Genomic DNA, 19,313 nt, shown 5'->3' on the forward strand with positions numbered 1-19,313 from the left:
ACAGGAACCCAGGCCGGGATGAATCATGCTATGTTACTTCAGTTTTTAATTTTTTTTGCACTGCGTAGGTTTTTCTGGGGCATATTCCATCAGGCACATAACGGTCAAATTCACTCTGAACGTTTATTACACGGTTAGTCTGTGCTACACACACTTCAGATGTCAGAATCGGGAACAAAGTGGGCTTAGCAACTTAACAAACCCTTCCATCAGTTCTGTAGATTGCCATACATTTTCCGAGTTCTCTTTATCACAGCATTTGACTACTATTTTTTGTTAGATTTGTTGGTTCTGAGGTATTTTGATTAAAACCGTACTGAGTAATTTCACCTTTTATCCTTAATAAGTACACTCATTTGTAAATATCCTAGGAATTTTTTTTCTGTCCTCCCACCCAGGAATGCAAATGGCCATTATGTGCTCCCCAAGGTATCTCCAAATAACCCTTCTCCTTTTAACCTTAGGATTTTATTGTGTTAGTTGCTAGGGAACTGAGTAAGATTTATAGCCATCTATTGTTAATTTTGAAGGCGGTCTTCAATTTCCCTGTAAATAGCATTTGGGAGTTGGAGTCCACACCAATAAAAACTTGGAGCCCAGTCCCACTCTGTGGAGAGGAGCACCTGCTATGAAATGCGAAGCCAAGTGGATACATAAAACTTACCCCCACAAAAAGGGCCCTGCCCTCTCAAACTGGGGAGGTTGGGCACTGCTGGGGTGCTGGAGAGACCTCAGGCACCCTGGTCTCTGATGCTGGTGTGGCAAAGTATCAGCAGGCTGTGCATCCCGCTTCCCTCCCTCCTGCTCCTCTTCCAACCCCCTCCTCGTCCTTCAGGCTGTTACTCACTCCCTGAAATGAGATGACAGCACTGCAGCTTTTCCCAGAACTGGATTTCTTTGCTGTCGAGCTCAGAAGTCCCCCGGCACAGCTCTCCCTGCCTGTCTGACAAGGGGTGGGTGGTGGATGGCCCCGGTTCATGCAGTTCCTTAATTCTTCTCAATTTGAGGCTAAACAAAGCAATCAAATGGGGCTCTGCCAATTTACACACAACATCCTTGTGCTATAGCAACAAGTAATTTTCTACTATCCCCCCTCAGTCCCTCGAGCTCTCTTTAGGTCCAGCAGAATTGTTTGCTTTAAGCTGTAAATTCACATTCCCGCCATGCTGCTTTTACTTCTCAGGACCATTCCCGAAAATGAGGAAAAAAAAAAACATTTTGGGGGAGGTGGTGCAGAGGCAGGTGTCAGCAGCCATGGCAGGAGGTGAGCTGGCAGGAGTGACCCATCCTGCCCTTCCCTTGCCACGGCACTGGAAGTGTCACAGATGTCCTTCAGTCCCTCACGTTAATCATTCATTTGCCACCCTGCAGGTGGAAAGGTCCTTTTACTCCTATTTTTAAGGCTGCTTTATTGTCTCTTCTTTTTGGGAGAGAAAGAAAACAGCCTTTTCCTTACAGTTTCACAGGATTGAAACCTGGTGATAAATAGGGGAGTGGCAAAGCTGGGCTGCTGGTAGTAGCTGAGATCACCAGACATTAGGTAGCTGGTCAAAGGGAAAATCTAGAAAACTTTGTCTATGGTCCCTGAGATGACAGAAATTTTTTCTTTTATGGCTACCAATGTTGTCAGGTTTTACATTGGTTTTACCTGCTGGAGATGCTGGTTCTTTAGCCAGGGCAAACAGCCCGGGATCTACCTACTGTCAAAAGCTTCTGATTCTCAGAAGTTAAATGCTTCCGTACACTTAAGCTCTTGAAAGGCCCCAAGCCATTGGGAATGATCAAGTGGGGAAATGCCATTAGTGAAATCTGAATGCAAGTCATACCTGGAAAGCTTCACATACCAGTTGCACAACGTGGAGGAAAGCCGACAAAGAGGAGGATATACTCAGGTTATCTTGGGTGTCAGCCTCTCCCAGAGCAGCTCTCAAAGGTTATTCCAGGTGAGCACCAGCACAAGGCACACCCACTGTGTTTTCCACACAGAGCAGGATGAAGCTGTCGGTGTTGACAAGAGCTGTTGAAAGGACTCGAGGACACCCCACTTTATGCAATTCAGTCAGCAGAATTTAGAAGTATCTTTGATCTGAAGGGCATCACCTCTCCCTTTGCCCTACCTGAATGGAGCAGCAGCTCAAGTGACAGAGAGATCTGCTGGGGTTTCCTTAGATCCCCTGTGCCACTGATCCAGGTGGCAAAGTCCCCTGAGACACATGGATTTGAAGAGACATGGCATCCTCAGGGATCCCCTGGGAAGAGAGCAGTGAAGGAGAGAGGAAGACAGAGCAAAGCGTTTCAGCAGCTGAGCCCCAGCACAGATGAGATAAGAGGCCAGAGCCTCCTGCTCCCATAGACAAGGCTCAGACTCAGGGTTCTGCTCCCTGTGCTGCCAGGAATCAAACCTCCATGGCCACTGCTGCTCTGTGCCTCCTTCCAGCAGCTCAGCCCGCACCATACGTGGTTTGTTATTCAGTTGTTTGCCAGTTCAGCTATGCTGCGTTTTCTGAAGCAGGGCAGGAATGGACCAGTGGGTACCTGCTTGTTCTGAGTTCCTGCAAGGCGCCAGCCTCAGGGGCGAGCGCAGAACTGCACACCCCCACCACCACACACGTGGCCCCTGCTCCAAAGGGATAGTCAAACCTGGGACACCAAGCTGAGACAACTTCATCAGGGGAGCCCAAGCCATGCATGAGACCAGAGCTCCAGCCCCTGGCAGTATCTGGTACCTGCCTGCATCCTCTGCTGCAGGCGGCTTTGCTCCCACCTGCCAGGGCGGGGGGGTTTAGAGGCACCGCTTGTATTTGCCAGTCATAGCTACTAACCTGGACATGTCTGCTCTTGCCAGTGAGTTTGCAGGGATCCATTCCCACTTCCCTGCTACCGTGAGCGTTTCACAGCAAATGCTGCTTTCTGTTCTGCGTGGGGCTGGGGAAGGCAGGCAGGGAGCAGTGAATAGCTTCAAAGAGGAAGGTCAGCCAGCCAGAGAGGATGGATTAGAAAAGGACAATGCAGCAAAGACCTGATTAATTTAATTGCTCATCTGAAATATAGTTGCAGATTAAAAGAAGGATGAAGAAGTTATAAGCATATGAATGGAGCCAAGTAATGATTTTAAGGGAGAGAATAGGCAGAGCCCTGCCTCCCCCTGCACCCTCTGCCCCACATACAAAGGCGTTTGTATTCAGAGATTACTCCAGACCGCTGGCTCTTCTCCTCATGCTGTCTCCTCAGAAATGGAGACACTGAGTACCAACAAATGTTTAAGTAGCTGCAGCTTAGTATTGCTGCTGGCAGCTCAGATTGAGTGTTACAGCCAGGCATGTGCTGAAGCCTGTGAAATGTAACGTGGAAACCATTCTGCTCCCAACAGAACTGAGGTTTTCTTGGTGGGAATGGATTGATGGGCATGGCCTCAGCCTCTGCACTTCATATGCAGCCACTGCCTTGGAGGACCTGGAGCAGCTTCCCTTGGCTTAAAATTGTACCTACAACACATCTCCCTGTGCTTACAGTCAACTAATCACATCTCCAAACACTTCAGAAGCAATATTTATAACTAGAGAGAGGCAGAAGTAATTTCATGGAAAATTTCGGAGGTTTGTTGTTTGTTTTTTTTAAGTGGAACAAACAAACAAAAAACTTCCCAGGAAATAAAGTATAAAAAGCATCTGGGTTAGGTCAAAACACTTCTTTTCTCCTTTTGATTTTTTTTTTTAAACTCTGCCTTACGTTTGCTAATATAAAATAGCTGAAAAATTAAGCCAACTTTGAAGTGGAAACTCAGACTCTTCTGTGAAGGCCAAAAATAACTTCTTAGCATTCTCCATCTCACTATTGCAAAGAGAGGTCAGAAACTTGTCAACTAAATCTGCTTCTGGAGGGCTACAATTCCGATTGCCTGGATAACTCCACAGGCAAAAATACTTGGAAAATATTGGAGTGAGACCGACAGGCACCACTTTTGGTCATCAGCTCCTTCCTCCTGCTCAATACAAGCTGGAGAGCTGCCTCCAGGAATGTGTACTGCAAAGGGACTCATCCCCTCCCACTGCAAGACCAACAGCTACAAAGGTTGGTGACTTCTGGATGAACTCAAATGTGTCTCTTACAACGACCTAATTTGAAGAGTTCTCCATTTGAATAGTTCAGGCAATGGGAGAACTTACCGCATGGGTTGAGCTGCTTCAGCTGTTAATGACTCCTGGGTTGGGTTGAATTTCTGCGCCTTTGCCTGATAATGAAAGAAGTCTCTCACCTCAATGCTCTTCCCCAGCGGAATGTTTTCTTCTAAGTCAGCCCTCAATCGGTTTGGGAAGAGAAGTTGTGTTGGAAAGACCCACTAGAGCAGGTCTGGAAGTGCCTCAGTGGAAAATTTTTTTCCCCTCCTTGGTCTTTTCTGCCTCTCTGCACTTTTCAATACAGTAAGTGGGGCTATGTGGAGAAGAAGGTTTTCTAGCAAATGTCTTGATTTAACACTAGTTCCTTGAGAGGTGTGTTTTCCAACAGCCTTCAACAAAATACGTTTTATTTTTCTATAGTGGAAAAATACCCATTATTGGGGCAGAAGGCTGAAGAGATGAAGCAATCACCTCTGTCTCTGAAGCTGTACAACAAGGCTGAAGAAGAGTGCTGCAATTTGCATAGAATAACAGGACCTAAGCACTAGAAGTGTTAAAATGACCCTGTCATTATACAGGGCTGGAAGGTTAAATATGAGTCAGGGACTGTGCACACACCCTGTTTGCTTAATCCCACAGCAGCCCACGTTTAAAATATTTGTAATCATTTATTAAGGATAAATGATAGAAAATAATGATATGCTTAAGAGATTGGTCATTGAAACTAAGAACTGAGCTTTTGAAATAATGTGTGCTCTGTTTTCTGCATCTGACTGTTTCAGACAGCATGAGGAAGGAATCCTCTCTCCTTTGGGTTGAAAACTCAGAAGCTGGAAAAAGCTAGAGTTGCCAGCAGTAACAGATCTGCAGCATTTTCTGACACAATGCCTGAGTAACATACAAGGGAGGACAGAAAATGCAACTTCTTCACTCTTACCTGCAGTCTCTGGGGTAGTGGTGATGTCAGAGTGGCTGCAATTCATCATGTGATTGTCCTCCTGGGAGCTGGTCCCCACGTTTGCTTCCTTTTAACTCAAATTTCTTCTACCTGAATTTTCTGGTATATTTGATGCTACTTTTCCCAGCTTAGAAAAGTTGGGGGTTTTCCCCACATTTCTCTCAATAGCACTGCTAGTGGTGTGGAGCAGGTCCAGTATCCCAGCTCATCCTTCAAAAACATTTGCAAAATGAACTGTTTTTCTCCCTTATCGTCCCATGGCAAAGGATGTCCCTGGTCAATGAAGGCAGCACCAGCTGGTCACCAGGCATCTCTGAACACCTCTGGGATGTGCTGGTGTATGTTTTGCACATTGGGGCACTCCTCTACTGGGCAGAAATTGGGGACCATCAGTCTATCCAACCAGAAGGACATGAGTGGATAGTCAGGGTCATTCTCCAAAATGGTCCCTGGTCCACAGACTCCATTGTGGGCTTGGTGCAGGGTCATATATAAACAACATTCTTCCCCTCCCTCATTCCTTTTGCATGGGACAATCAAACAAGGAACCCAAAGCTTGAAAATAAACACCAGCACAGAAAGGAAGTTTACCATTCAATGTATTATTCCCTTGTGTACAAAGTATTTTGCCTCTATAATAGCACATCCATTGAAATACGATGGCAAATGCAGCAAGACCATACAGACATGTCTTATGGGTCTTTTCATTTCCTTTTGAGTATAAGCAGAAAGAAAAGAAACACTGTACAGGAAAGTGCTTGCAAAAAATACCCCAGTTTGTAGAAAAATAACGGCATTGATATACAAAACCCAGAGTTGTTTCCTGAACAAGATATGTCTATTGTCTCTGGTCCTCAAAATCTGCTCTATTTAATGATGCCCATTAATGAACCACAGGATCAGTGCTCTGTCATTTTTTTCCCTTATAGTTTAATACTTTTTAGGCTTCTCTTGCTCTGTTAATAGCTGCTATGAAACGATACGGTAGAAATGAAAGTGTACAGGTCAAAATAATATTTCTTTTTATAAATAGCCATTCACTTCATTAGAGAAAACATAATAAGCCTGTACTTTCTGAGCACCACTGTTTCTTTCTGAAGTTCATAGTGCAATTTTCCCTTTTCCCCTACAGAAGTTATACATAAGCAATTATCATTAAAAAAAAATTCACTATTCCATTACTACTCCTTTCCCCTTTCCCTTTTTCCTCTTCCTCTTTCCCTTTTCCCCTTTCCCTTTTTCCCTTTTTTTTTTTTCACCAGTTCTGTAGCTGCTTGCCTGTGAGATGTCTCCCAGCTGACAGGAGCACGTCGATCCCTGACTGTCAGGCTGACAGGTTTCACTCCAAAGGCTGAACACAGCCCAGCACACACATGGGTTATGAATCCAGGGATCGGATCGTTTATCACCATTGATCCAACTGTTTTGTAACAGACTGATTACACATCCTTTGGGGAGCTCTGTAAAAGACTCACACAAGATCCTGAGGTTGTGTTTGTTAGCTGTTTGCATCCAAAATGGCAAGAGTTATCTGGAGCAGCAGATAAGCCTCTTTGGTTTTCCAAACTGCTGGCAATTTTGTGCTGTAAAGCTTCCTTTCCTTGTACTTTGTGCTCCTGGCTGCCCTGACATATAAGGTGAGAGGGCAGCATCTTCCTATCACTAAGTAAAATTGTGGAGAAAGAGATAAGGGACATAGTCATAGACTACAAAAATAATCTGGTCACATCACCCCCGTTGAACGTGCTACGAAGCTCTGCAAAAGCGTGGCATGCCACAAGTGGAGGGCTATGTACAGGCAGGAGCCATGGTACCTATGGGACATGGTTCCTCAATTTATACTAAAAAAAAAGCCAGCGCTAAAGGTCTGGTTGTACATGGGATGGCAGAGAAGCAAGGAGCACAGATGCCTTACCAGGAAGATCCGAGGCAACACAGAAGTAGGCGTAAAGCAGCTTGTTTTTGAAGGGGGAGCAGAGTCATCTGTAAGTACAGAGTGATCTTGTTGAAACAAGGCAGCGCCAGCGCTGAAGCCTCCCTTTGCAGATGGTCTAGGAGTGAGTAGGAAGCCAGGGAAATGCTGCAGGTGCCTGCAGTGGAGTCCCCTGGCCAAGAGAAGGGGCGGCTTGGCTGGGCGTGCTGTCCCCCATCCCCTGCCGTGGAGGGAACACGGCAGGGATGCTTTCAGCTTCACGCTAGGATTCTGTCACAAAGTCTGTAAGAAACTGCATCACTTCTGAGTGCACAGTCCAGGGAAACATATGGCCTGATCAGCCTGTCTGGGATGAGTTAATACCCCGCTTCCAGATGGAGCCAGGAAGCACAGTGGCACATGCAATTAGGAGACAAAGATGTTTTTTTAAAAAGTGAGTTCACTTCAGAGCCCTACGGAAAAGGGGCTTGAGCTGAAGATCCATCTGCAGGAATCTTCCTAAAGCTGGGGTAGATCTTAACAGATTTGAATCGCCTGACAATTTTTCTGCTGTATCCCCTTCTCACTGATAAAGGCACCGGATTAACTAAAACTACAGAGCATTAATAAATATCATGTTAGCACCAAACCAGTGCTTTTAGCACTGGCCACAGAGGTCATGTGAAATTCAAAACATACCTAAAAGATAAAGATTGCTAATGCAACTAGCACTGTATTCATTGTCATGTTTTCCTTGAGTGCTGTCAGCCTAATCCCTAAAAATAAAATTTAAGCACATCTCATCTATTTTCCTTACACATAAAGACAGATTGAAATGCCAAAAATACCCCTATGCAGATTGTGTAGCACCGTGGAGGGCCAAAGCAGCCCATAACTGAAGGAAAATTACTGATTGAAAGTAAACAACTGAATACAGTGACAATAAAGTATCACTTGTCATAATGCTACATATAATGTAGAGTATACAAAATGCAGTGGTTTGACTGCAGAATTTAACAATAAAAAATAAAAATAGTAAAAGCAGCCTTAATATAATGATTTTACGTACAAAAATATTAAATCAAAATAAATAATCCCAAACATAAATATTATACTGTACATTAAGAATATGCAATCTATATACATATAAACAGATAAAAAAGTGGAAGGCAGAGGTATTGCATCGCTATCCTTCATCCGTCTCATCTCCGCTGGCTGCTCCCAGAGAACCTGGAAAACACAGACAAGGTGCATATTAGAGTCAGATCATCATCTTCACCTCTGGAACCTGTAACTAGAGAGATCAACACAAGAGCAGAGCCAAAGTAGGTGTCAGTGAGGCGGGAAGTTTGTTTCCATTAACACCATTAGGGTTACTGGGGGAGCAGGGGATCCCACCGGGATGCTGTGTGGAGTGTGTGGCTATCCCCAGTGCGCTCAATGCACAAGTGTTTTTGCAAGCATGGCCTGATCTGTTCCTTCAGGATGTTTTTGGGAAGATTTCCCTTCATGCAGAAGCTGCTGGGAACTCACCATCGCTATAACACCTGAACGTCGAGGCCTGTTCCAGATGATGGAGTACACTTCCCACAGTAACCACCACATCTTCCCACTACTTTGGTACCATCCTGCAGGCAAAATCAGAAATAACATCTTAGTAAGGGCTCAGGAACTTCACATTGTGGAAGGGCCAGATCCAGGTTATTCTAGCCAGGATTTTTAATAGAAAATGGCTTGGAAGGAAAACAAATGATGCTTAAATCAATCTACAAAATCACCACTATCTTCAAATACACACAAATGTAATTCTCTTCAGTGCTACCAGGCCAGATGGTGGACACAGATAAGAAAGGGTAGTTTTGATTTATTACATTGAAAGCTGCCCACGGAGAAGGCTGTTTGGAGGGATATCTCAAGGGTATCTGCTTTCTGTGATTTGCCCCACACTGAATAATAGTAATGAGTGGAAAACTTGGCTCATGCAAGAGCAAAACCACATTGGACAATAACAACTCCTCAGCTGTGCCTGAACATGGGAAGGGCATGGGAGGGATATTTGCAGGCAGTACCAAGAAACATCCATTTGGAAGGGAAAAGCCTGGAGCAGCTCCAGAGACAAGATTGGAGGGAAAGTGATGGAGTGAGGCAATCCTACTTGCTCCGGAAAGTAGGATTTCCCACAGCCAGAAAAGGAAAATGTGGAATGGTCCTGAGCTTGGCCTGGTCTCCAGGTGAGCCCTGCAAGCACAGTGCAACTTTGGGCTTCAGTCAGGAGATCAATACCTCCATCTGGTCTTCCTTATCCCATCTCCGCAGAGTCTTTCTCCTCTTGGTCATTACAATGGACAGATAGTCCTTGAGGGGAATTCAACCCTCAATTACCAGAAAATTGGACTTAAGCACAGAACAAGCTTGCACAAAGCATTTATTTTTAAACGAGCTCCACCCTGCCCTTGACATTATTGATCTGGGACTGCAGCAGGCTGCTATCATCTCTTCTCACTATGCCATTCTTTCTTCTACTCCTGCGGGCAATTATGCCCTTGGAACAGCACTTGACAGATGCCACTGGGTGATGAAGGATCTTTAAGCAACCCTGTCCTTTAAAGTTTGTTTTAATTCTGCCAGCCACAATCTTCTCTGCAAGCCCAAAGTTGTCTGGTCAGGCTTCTCCTTTCTGAAAGGGAGAATAGCAAAGCACCTGCCAGAACTGACATACAGAACTGACAACTGCCCTGGTCCTCTTCTACCTGCAGCGTGGTCAGACCAGTAGCATTTAATTCTCCCCTAAGAGCACCAGAACAGATGAGGCTTAGGGGTTCATGGGGCTCCCCAGAGCCAGGGAGACTGAAAGCAGTGCAGGAGAGAATATTTTGCAAATTGCTTTTTGTTAAATGGTTACAGTGACCTGCTTTGGAGAATTTTAACAGGGGCAATCAGGATGACTCACATGAAGTAACAGCCAAAAAAGCAATCCTAGTATTCTACCATTTCAGAACGTGACACAGAAGCAACAGAGTGATGGCACACAGTGAGGGAGGTGTCAATGGGCAGGCAAATTAAGCAGTACAAGTTCAAATTTGGCTACGGAGTGATTTTGAACGGTTGCCTGGCTTAGCCTGAGGCCTCCAGTCAGCAGAGCCACAGGCAGTGGCAGGGGATGGTGCCCCTGCCAGCATGCCAGCAGCACCCCAGCCCACTTGAACTTGAGTGACTTGAGACTCTCTCAAGGAGATAAACCCAGCCCAGCAGGAAGGTCCACATCCTCCCCACTTTATCAGCGATGTTTTGGGAACAATTCCTACTCAGGGCAGTTGCCTGGCACCAGACCCTCTCCAGCAGGTCCAACCCTGCTCTGCAGCCCTGACCCCACATGCCCTCGTCCTGCTGCCCGGCCCTGTGATGCACACTCCATGATGGACATCTCAGACAACTAATTAAGGATATCTCTGCCCCACAGCACTCAGTGTTTTCAGCTTCACAGTTAATCAGGCTCACTAATTAATTGCAATAACTCTGATCAAGTTAAACCCGCGAGGGCCTCTCCCCCCCCACTACCATTACAGGCAACACTTTAATGTCAGATGTTCTTTTTTATTAGTCTCTATTGGAAGATGTTGCTGTGAATGACAATGTGGTGATTAAAAACTTCTGATGAGCAGGTGTAGCCATAACTTTAGTTACAAACTTACTGGGGATTTCTGAATTTCCGACACCGCGTAATTCCCTTGTGAGAGCCACTTGGCTGTTCCCATTAGGGACAGGCCTGTCCCATAAAGGTCTATGCTGAAGCGACCCTAAAAAACAAGAAGAGCCTGGTTATCCCAAAACACTGTGCTTTGGCCTCCTGGCATGTCATGGTATCACTTTTCTAACAGGATTTTGCCAGCAACGTTTCCCTTGTTTTCCATCGCTGTGACCGTGATTAGCCCATTGTACAAATCACAGCAGGGCTCGCATTAGGAATTTCCTTCTGCTTAGTGGCTGCAGAGAAGGAGGGGCTGCAGCTTGCTTTTGAACTACCCTTTATTCCCGGGTTTTCACTGCCTTACCCAGGTTTTGCACTTTTTTCCTGGTTTTGCACTGCTTTTCCTCTGCCAGTTGAGGGCATTCTTGGCTTTTCCATGGCAAACTGTGGAGCCTGACATGCTCCAGCAGCTGATGGGAAGGGACTCCAGGGATGTGCTGCAGCCACTGTCACTGCTCCCTCCTCAACTGGAGAGGGCACACTTGTCCTTATTTTCCTTATTTTTCACTGTTTTTTTTCATTGTTCGGGGTTTTTTGTTTGTTTGTGTGTTTGTTTGTTTTTTTTCCCCTGGACTTCATTAAAATAAAAACTCTTTCATTTGCTTATTTCTTTAAAACACTTCATTCCCCCTTTTCTCAAAAAATGGAAAATTAAGGAGTATGCTGGCATCCAATGCTCAGCCCCCCCCAGCCCTCCCCTCGCCCCCATGGCAGACCCCAGCCCTGCCCGTTTCTGGACCCACGGAAGAATTCTTTTGGACACATCCCCAGGCTGACCCACAGCCCAGCACAGCCATGAGGTACCAGATGGCTGTTAGCTCTGCTCCCTGCACTTGCTGCCTTGGGAACGCTGATTTTCTGAGAGGAGCAAACTCTCTGGGTCAGGTAGACAGATATTAACATTCATGAGCATTCCTGAGGTAAGAAGTCAATCCCTAAGCTGCTGAGCTGTGCAGAAAAGTATCAGCTCCAAAAGCAGGGAGGGAAGGAGATGGAGAGGTTTGCCCTCTGCCGTCTGCTGCTGCAATTCCCTGCATAATGCCATTTGCCAATATGGTCCATCCCACACCTTGGACTGTCCAAACTTATCACTTATCATCCCCCAGCCCCACAAAAGCTGGGCATGCTGGGGACATGCAGCAAGCCATCTATAACACAGTGTTGTCTCCTAAAGACTTTCAAAAAGCATATTTTTTCCAAGCAGCTGGGCTAGATGTTCTACATCACCTTCTAGAGCTACTGAGGAGGCAACTTAGCCTGTGTCCTACTCCGTGCTTTCATGGGTGGGCAACTTGTGGTGCTGGGACAGGCTGGATTTGCCCTGGTGCACAGGCACCACCTTCATTTTGTCAGTGTTTTCGCAGCCCCAAAGTGGGGTCAGTGATGGTCCCATGAGGCTGCTGTCAAAATAAACAGCAGGGTGTGGGGACACTGGGGCTGCAGCTGGCAGGTACCACTGTGGTCTCTGACAGATGGGCTCTGTCTTTCCAGCAGCAGAAATCCGACCTGTTCCTGCCCCACAAATGCCCTCTCCTTCTCAGGCACCTCTCCCAGAGCTGGCATGGCAGGAGTCCTGCTGTCTGTCTGCTGCCTTCCTATCCAGAGGGGCTGTCTCACCCATCTTCTTGCACCCCTGCAAACTTGTTTAAGTGGGTACAAGACTGCAGAGCACAGAGGCAGGTTCCGTGACTCCCTCCTGCTCTTCCTGCCCAGCATTTCCACCAATCCCTGTCATGGACTGATCCCCCTGCCTTCAACTACCCATGTAAAGCCCAGTTCTTCTCCCACAGCCTATTTCTTCTTCCTTTTCTCCTTTACTGTTGATTGAGGCCATAGGGAATGTCCCTTAGGCAACCACTGGCCTGATAATATGGAAAGTGGAAACTACTTTCTCCCTCTTCACAAAGGGAACTTTCTCCATCTTCACAGAGGGAAAAGTTTCTGATCACTGAGATAAGAATGTGCCACACACTGAAGCTGGGCTGATGTGATCAGCAGTAATTAATAGAGGGCCTGAACATAACAAATGGCACCAGTTCCTATGAAATCCTCTTGTCAAATACCTGAGGGCATTTGGCAGCACTGTAGCAGTCCCCAGCAGTGGCATAAGGAACAGGTCGTCCATCGTGTGTCCTTGCAAACTGTAAGTCAGTTGCTGTGGAGAAGAGTTGGTGAATAACATGGAAAGAAAGATGCAGGGAGAGAGACAAAATAAATGTAAACGTGTTCTTTGCTAATGTTTAAATTCACTAAACCTGGTTTCACACATTAATCTTGAGAGTGAAGACTACTAGATCTTTAATATTTAATCTCCCAATTCATCCCACGTGAACACTGAATTTAACAGGAAACTTATACACTCAGTGTTTACATTTTGGTTTAAATCCATTGGTGATTTAAGAACAAGGTATAAATAACAACAAGACTCGAACCTATGACTTGGGATTTCTTTTTCTATCAGAAAATTCCCCACTTCCAAGAAGGCTACAGGACCTCCTAAATCTCTCTTTTAAATAAAAGCAAACAACCATCTCTGCTCTCCTGGCTGCCCCAGCCCAGGGGTCGGGTTTTCAAAGGGAATTGGGGTATTTTGCTCTGGAAGGATCTGAAGTAACTGAGACTCATTTAGATGGGGATGTGAGATAGCTCCTGCCCGACAGAGGAAGGTGCCCAGCTCCTTTTGAAATTCAAAGGGAGCTGGTATCAAATTCCCCGAGGGTGGTTCCTTTCAGATCTTTACCTAGAAGCTTTTACAGATTATTAGTAGCTTTTTACAGATTAATAGACTGGGAGGTCTTGAAAATTAAGTGATAAAAACCACTTATCAGATAAAGAGTCGTTTTACAAGGAAGGATTTTGATTTGTTAAAAAACCCTCAGCTATTTACTGAATGAACTCCCAACAATATGTTGTATTTTTAAAACATTTGCTGGAAACTGATAGCATCCCTGGAGTCAGGGAGACTGAAACTGTAACCCTATGGGATGCTACAGGCTCTGTGGTGGTGAGGTGGCTTCCAGCTCCAAGGAATTACAAGAGAGAAAGGATATCACTTATATTGCACAGCTACAGCCCTCTTCTCCCCTGCTAATCCATCTCCCCACCTCCATCACTAGCAACACAAATTATTTCCCCATGGTCTGGCTCTGCCAAGAGCCTCCTCTGCCCTGGCCATAGAGAGCAGCATCCCCACCCTGGTGGAATTCCCTGCACTGGGATCTCCTGACATCCCTCTGTGCAAAATGGGGGGGGCAGCTCCTCCCTGGTTAAGCTTTGTGTCTGAGTCCAGTCTGAAAATAGGAGATCAAATGAAATAAAATCCTTCAAAAAATACACTGGCCTGCCAGGTGCATGCAAATACTCATTCTGCAGAGCAGATGTACCAGCAATTGTCTTAATATTTTCCTGTTTTACAGAGAAATAATACGAGCATCTATGATGTACTCAAGTTGCAGTCTCCAAGAGTAAAGCAGCAAACAGGTGACCAAGTTTAAAAGCAGCTTTTAACAGGAAAGCTCAGGAATATTGCTCACTAGAGCACTACTGCTTGCTTGTAGTTACAGCTATATTTGTGTAAAACAAACATTTTGTTTTTAATGGCAAGGCCCTGTTTTTACTCACTTATTATTTGCATAGTGTTCAGGTCCAGCCTTACTTTGCTGAAGGTGGAAAACCCAGCTGCTGTGTAATCTTTCCTACACTGGCAGTCTTCTCGTCTGCTCCCGTTATACGGACACTCGGTCGGGTTATGCAATCTAAATCAAAAGAAAACCCTTTCTACTCATGACCGGAAAATATTGCCATGGAAAACAAAAAACACTGTGAAGCTCACCATTACAGGATTTCTTACCTGTAACCATATACCTCTGAAAAATTCTCTGCATCTCCATTTACAAGGGTCACATACTCCTTTGGGCTGTCAGTCTGCATCCCAGAGCAATACACCTGAGAGAGAGAAGCCAGAATTTTGTCACAAAGGCAAAGGCATCGCTGAGAAAACCAAAGGTAGAAAATCCAAGCGTGGAAGTGAAGAGTACATCCAGGGTCCCCTTGCACCTTTGGAAAATACATTAACTATCATTCTGTTGCTGAAATGCACCTTTAACGTCTTTCCTTTGACTTGCAGGAAATATTCACCATCTTCAGTGACACCTTTGAGATTTTTAACGTCTTCGCAACTCCTCGGTAGTTCACCTGAAACAAAACAGAAATACTTGTAGTTACTGAGCAACTGTACATCAAAATTTCTTTTGGAACACTGTGAGGCATCCAAAACATCAAAACATCTTGTTTATTTTTCAGAGGTTTCCCTGGTGTGCCTTAGTGCTTAGTTGGATGGCTCCCAATGCCTGGAAATACTGCAGATCTCTAGGAGTTTGACGGGAAAAGATGCTGAAGCCATGAGAAAAGCAAAAGGAGGTGCAAATCTGCAGACTTACAGTCATGGACATTGTGGCATATCCTCCTCTCCTCAGGTTTCAGATCCACATGGCACAAGCTGCTGACCTGGTCGTCGTTCGTCAAACACTGCACCGACCGGTGCATGACCCCAACTCCACAGGTGACAGAGCACTGCAGGACACAAGACAGAGATCTGGGGTTTATCTCAACAGTTTCTGGGTTCCAGAAGAACAGAGACAGGATGTTCCCCTTGTATCAAGAGAAAGACTCCAATCCTGCAAAGTGTTCAAACACAAGTTTAATTTTAATCAAATGAGTAGTCCGTTTGATTATTAATCCCTTCATTATTATCATCATCATTGATTACTTCAAGAAGACTACCATACTTTGCTTAGCATTTGCACGCTTTGCTGGATGAGGCAGTTGCTTAAAGTGAACCATGTGCTCAAGTGAAATGGTTTATTTTTCACATTAGGAAAGTCATACAAGAGAGAAATGTTCACCAGAAGGCCTGCATGGTATAAATCCTCTCCTGGTGGCTGTGAGACATTGCTTGGGTCACTGCCGGGGGCCCCTGAACAAACATGGCTGTTGTTTTCTACCCAAATTGCACAAAAAAAATGGAGCCCCAATCTTCTCTCCCCTCACCCACTGGAAAAATAGATAAATCTGTGCAAATACTGGGTCATCCTCAAACAGCCCAAATCAAGGGCAATCTTAAGGCTGAAGTTGCACAAGTTACTAGAGCTACCAAACAGCAGCTCATCCTCTGCACTGACTCACAGGGAGGATCTGAAGCTTCCTATGGGGCAGGAGGAACTTTGGTTTCAAACAGCTTTGCCAGTTACTGTGACAACTTCCACTACATATTGCTTGGCTTTACCCTCGTTGCCTTGTAAAGGTTTGACAAATTCCTACAAATGCCTGAGCTGGGTTAATAAATCAAGTTTATGGGAGAAACATCACATTTCAAAGAATGTCAGAAGCCCAAAGAAGTGGAATGTTATCACCTTAACTAAAATTTGATCTTGTAGTTCAGGCCCCAGAAGAGGCTCAACCCAAATAACTTTAGCAGAAAGGCCAAATTCTTTCCCCTCTCCTGTCCCAGCATTTGCAAGAAGGAGGAGGAGAAAAAAAAAAAAGAAAAAAATAATTTTAAGGCTCAAATAACCAGTGTTTTGGCCTACTGGTGGCTCCAAAGTCTTGTTCATACACGTGGCCGGGTGGGATCAACTGCAGTTGTCAGCAATCCATCAATTTTTCCAGTACAAGACTTTCAAACCCTTGTCTTCTGCAACGACCCCCCTCTTCAACTGAGCACTCAGCATGACCATCAGCACCACCACAAATTTTGGTTACATCCAAATTTTCATGGAGATTACAACTCTACTTGTAGCTGCTGGGACTCCCCCATACGATGGAGTTCAGTCTGGAGCATGGAGTCCTACACACAGTGGGGCTGCTGCTCCACCAGAGTGTTCAGTGCATTTATTTATGCAGCTTTTAAACATCCCCCCTCCAAACCTTCAGTCTGTGTCCCTGATGTAAAAAAAATACCAGTTTGTTCCAATCTTTTCAGTTAAAAAAAGAAGTTTTCCAAACTTACGCTTCCCCAGTTGCCGACGCGCCAGGATGCCGAGACAGGGCATTCCCCGAGGTAGCAGGGCTGGATGTTGGGTGGCTGAGTGCCAGGACAGTTGACCATGTTCTGGTACCCGTACTCATAGTGGTCCTTCCCGGTGTAAATCTCACTGCAGGACACGAGGCGCTGCCTGTATCCCTTCCCACATGTGACCGAGCACTGCGGGCAGAGGAAACACCAGTGAGCACCACATGCTTCAGTAAGGCCACCCAAAACGGGGAGAAAAAGACAGCTCGGCAGCTTGTAACACAGCAAGCTGCTCCAGGGGATCACTAGTATCTAGTTAAGCCAGTCATGAGTATCGTGAATGGCTACTACTGGTGCCTGACACTGTCTTTGAGCACCCAGTTCCTCTCTGGAATGGATCTACAGGTGCTCCAGGACTCTCTATGCCAGGCTGGCTCCTGCGGACATGTTAGTTCTTCCCAAGTGCAAAGAAAGGAGCAGAAGATCCTTGGGAACTCAGAAATGCCTCTATTATTTAGTTGGTTTGGTTTGTTGTTTGTTTTTTTTCCATGGGATACACAGAGATAGAAAACAGTCAAGATTGACCCTGAATTGCAGGTATTTGGCACAACTGGAAGAACGACAAATTTTTCCTTGTAATTAGAAGATAGTGTTCTGCCTTCCTCAAAAGGCTGAGTGGGAGCTGAGGAGAGACAAGCTCTGAGAGCCCTATCCCACCTCTCTGTTTTCATGGGCCAGAGTGCTCCCAGAGGGTCAGAGATGCTGGGAGTGGGTAGAGGGTGTCTGAGCAAGGGGCAGCCAGGGCTTCAGGCTCACAGGGAGCTCAATATTTCTCTTAGGAAATCATTCAGGAGACCAGGCTGCTCTGAGATATTATCATGTCACCACGTTTCCCCCTCCTGCTCTATCTTGGGTGGTTTGTCTCTCCTCCCCCTCGGTCCTGGCATGTTTTCTTTTTTCCCTTTTCTTGTTCTTTCTTTTTAATCAGTGCTGTGTCAGCAGCTGCCTTGTCATTTTCCTCTGCTGTTCCTCCAACTGAAAGTAATCCTTCACTGGCTGCAGGAGGAAACAGGCTGAGATTAGCCCAGGTCCTCCTGCATGCGGTGCCTGCCGCAAGGAAAACTCATCTATTTTCCTTGCCGAGCCCTCTCCCAGCTGTGAGGGTGAATCTCCTGCATTTCCTCACTCTGGGTCCTTGCTCCTGCCAAAGACAGCACCGAGGAAGGATGTGTCCCCATGGTCACATCCAGGCTTGCCCTTCCCCCCTGATGCTCGCCTGGACCCTTGCACAGCCCACGGGGTCCTGGAGCCGTCCAGGAGGGGATGGCAATAAAACCACATAAATAAATGAATGAATGAAATAAACCAGCAAAAAACCAAAGAGGGTGCCTGCTGAACACGATGTGCTTTGGAAGGAAATTGCCTCCAGATATTAGCTAGGACCCTGAGCATGCTGCTTTTAGTCTTTAATATCCTGGTCATCTCCCACAGCCTTGTTCCTTTCTCTCCAACAGGGAGATTGCACAGGGAAACAGTCCCAAAAATAATAATTAAAGCACGAAACACTGCCCTGCCAGTGTTGATTTGGGTTGCAATACCTCAGCAAGGGCAGCACTGAGAGAAGGAGAGTACGGCCCAGTGCTGAGTGGCACAGTCCCTGTGCACAGACAGGGATGGGGACTCACCTCTGACCACTCCCCCGTGATCCAGATGTATTCACAGGGTGGCAGCCCACAGCTCTCGATTTCGGGGGGGCGTTTGCTGGTGTCGCAGTAGCCGCTGTCCTGCAGCTGCTTGTTGTTCTCATCCACACAGACCACCTTGCGGTACCGGGACGTCTCCCCGCACGTCTTCATGCACTGTGTGCAAGAAACAACGGCTCATGCAACCCATGAGAGACTTCAGAAAATGAACAGCCATCTGGAGGGATCCCTCCTCCCAGCAGCCTGCCTGAGTGGTGGCTCTGTGCCTCATGTTGGCATCTGCCATTGGTATCATTGGGGGCAAATTTTCGACCAGGGCCCTCCTGTGCCAGGTGCTGTGGGAACATCCAGTGACAAACTGTTCCTGACTTCTGTAGGTACTAACCCAAATCAAAGATGTAGGGAGAGAGAAGAAACTGAGGTAGGAAGTATTGGGAAGGGGCAGATATAGGGTCCAGCTGTGATGGGACCAAGAGATGCAGGAATGGGCATGCTGGGCCAGGAGATGGGGCAAGGGGACAAGAAAGGGGCCAACCCCCATCATTTCAGCCTCTAGTAAATACAACTGTTTGAAGTATGACAACTCAACCATCCCCCTTCCAAAAAACACACTGCTACACCTTTGGCAGTGGCTGTTGTTGGGGGACCCCCTTCCCCAGTCCCCATCAGCAGGCGAGCAGCAACGCCCTGCCCTGGCATGGAGTGGGGCCCATAGAATCATCATGGAATCTTTTGGGTTGGAAGACACCTTAAAGTTCCAACCCTCTGCCATGGGCAGGGACACCTTCCACTAGACTAGGTTGCTCAGAGCTTCTTCCAGCCTGGCCTTGAACACAACTCTGCAGCCACTGCACTGGAGGCAGC

General features: G+C 46.2%; 1 protein-coding gene across 7 annotated transcripts in view; it reads right to left on the minus strand.

Moving 5' to 3' along the window:
- Positions 1 to 6,320: 6,320 nt before the first annotated feature.
- ADAMTS9 (ADAM metallopeptidase with thrombospondin type 1 motif 9) overlaps positions 6,321 to 19,313 on the minus strand; it is an 82,580-nt gene continuing 69,587 nt past the window's right edge. For 5 of the 7 annotated variants that reach the window (XM_017826896.1, XM_017826897.1, XM_017826895.1 and 2 more), the window contains 10 exons: positions 18,432 to 18,605; positions 16,744 to 16,938; positions 15,176 to 15,308; positions 14,836 to 14,930; positions 14,587 to 14,681; positions 14,358 to 14,491; positions 12,800 to 12,891; positions 10,681 to 10,785; positions 8,522 to 8,616; positions 6,321 to 8,218 (listed from right to left, as the gene is read on the minus strand). In XM_017826896.1, coding sequence (XP_017682385.1) covers positions 8,527 to 8,616; positions 10,681 to 10,785; positions 12,800 to 12,891; positions 14,358 to 14,491; positions 14,587 to 14,681; positions 14,836 to 14,930; positions 15,176 to 15,308; positions 16,744 to 16,938; positions 18,432 to 18,605 — 1,113 coding nt within the window. In that variant the 3' untranslated portion in view covers positions 6,321 to 8,218; positions 8,522 to 8,526. Of the gene's footprint in view, positions 8,219 to 8,521; positions 8,617 to 10,680; positions 10,786 to 12,799; positions 12,892 to 14,357; positions 14,510 to 14,586; positions 14,682 to 14,835; positions 14,931 to 15,175; positions 15,309 to 16,743; positions 16,939 to 18,431; positions 18,606 to 19,313 lie in introns of those variants that run through there. The other 2 variants (XR_001876736.1, XM_017826898.1) reach the window with 2 other exon arrangements.

The sequence above is a fragment of the Lepidothrix coronata genome, unplaced genomic scaffold (genome assembly GCF_001604755.1).
Source record: "Lepidothrix coronata isolate B3197 unplaced genomic scaffold, Lepidothrix_coronata-1.0 Scaffold131, whole genome shotgun sequence".
Lineage (NCBI taxonomy): Eukaryota > Metazoa > Chordata > Aves > Passeriformes > Pipridae > Lepidothrix > Lepidothrix coronata.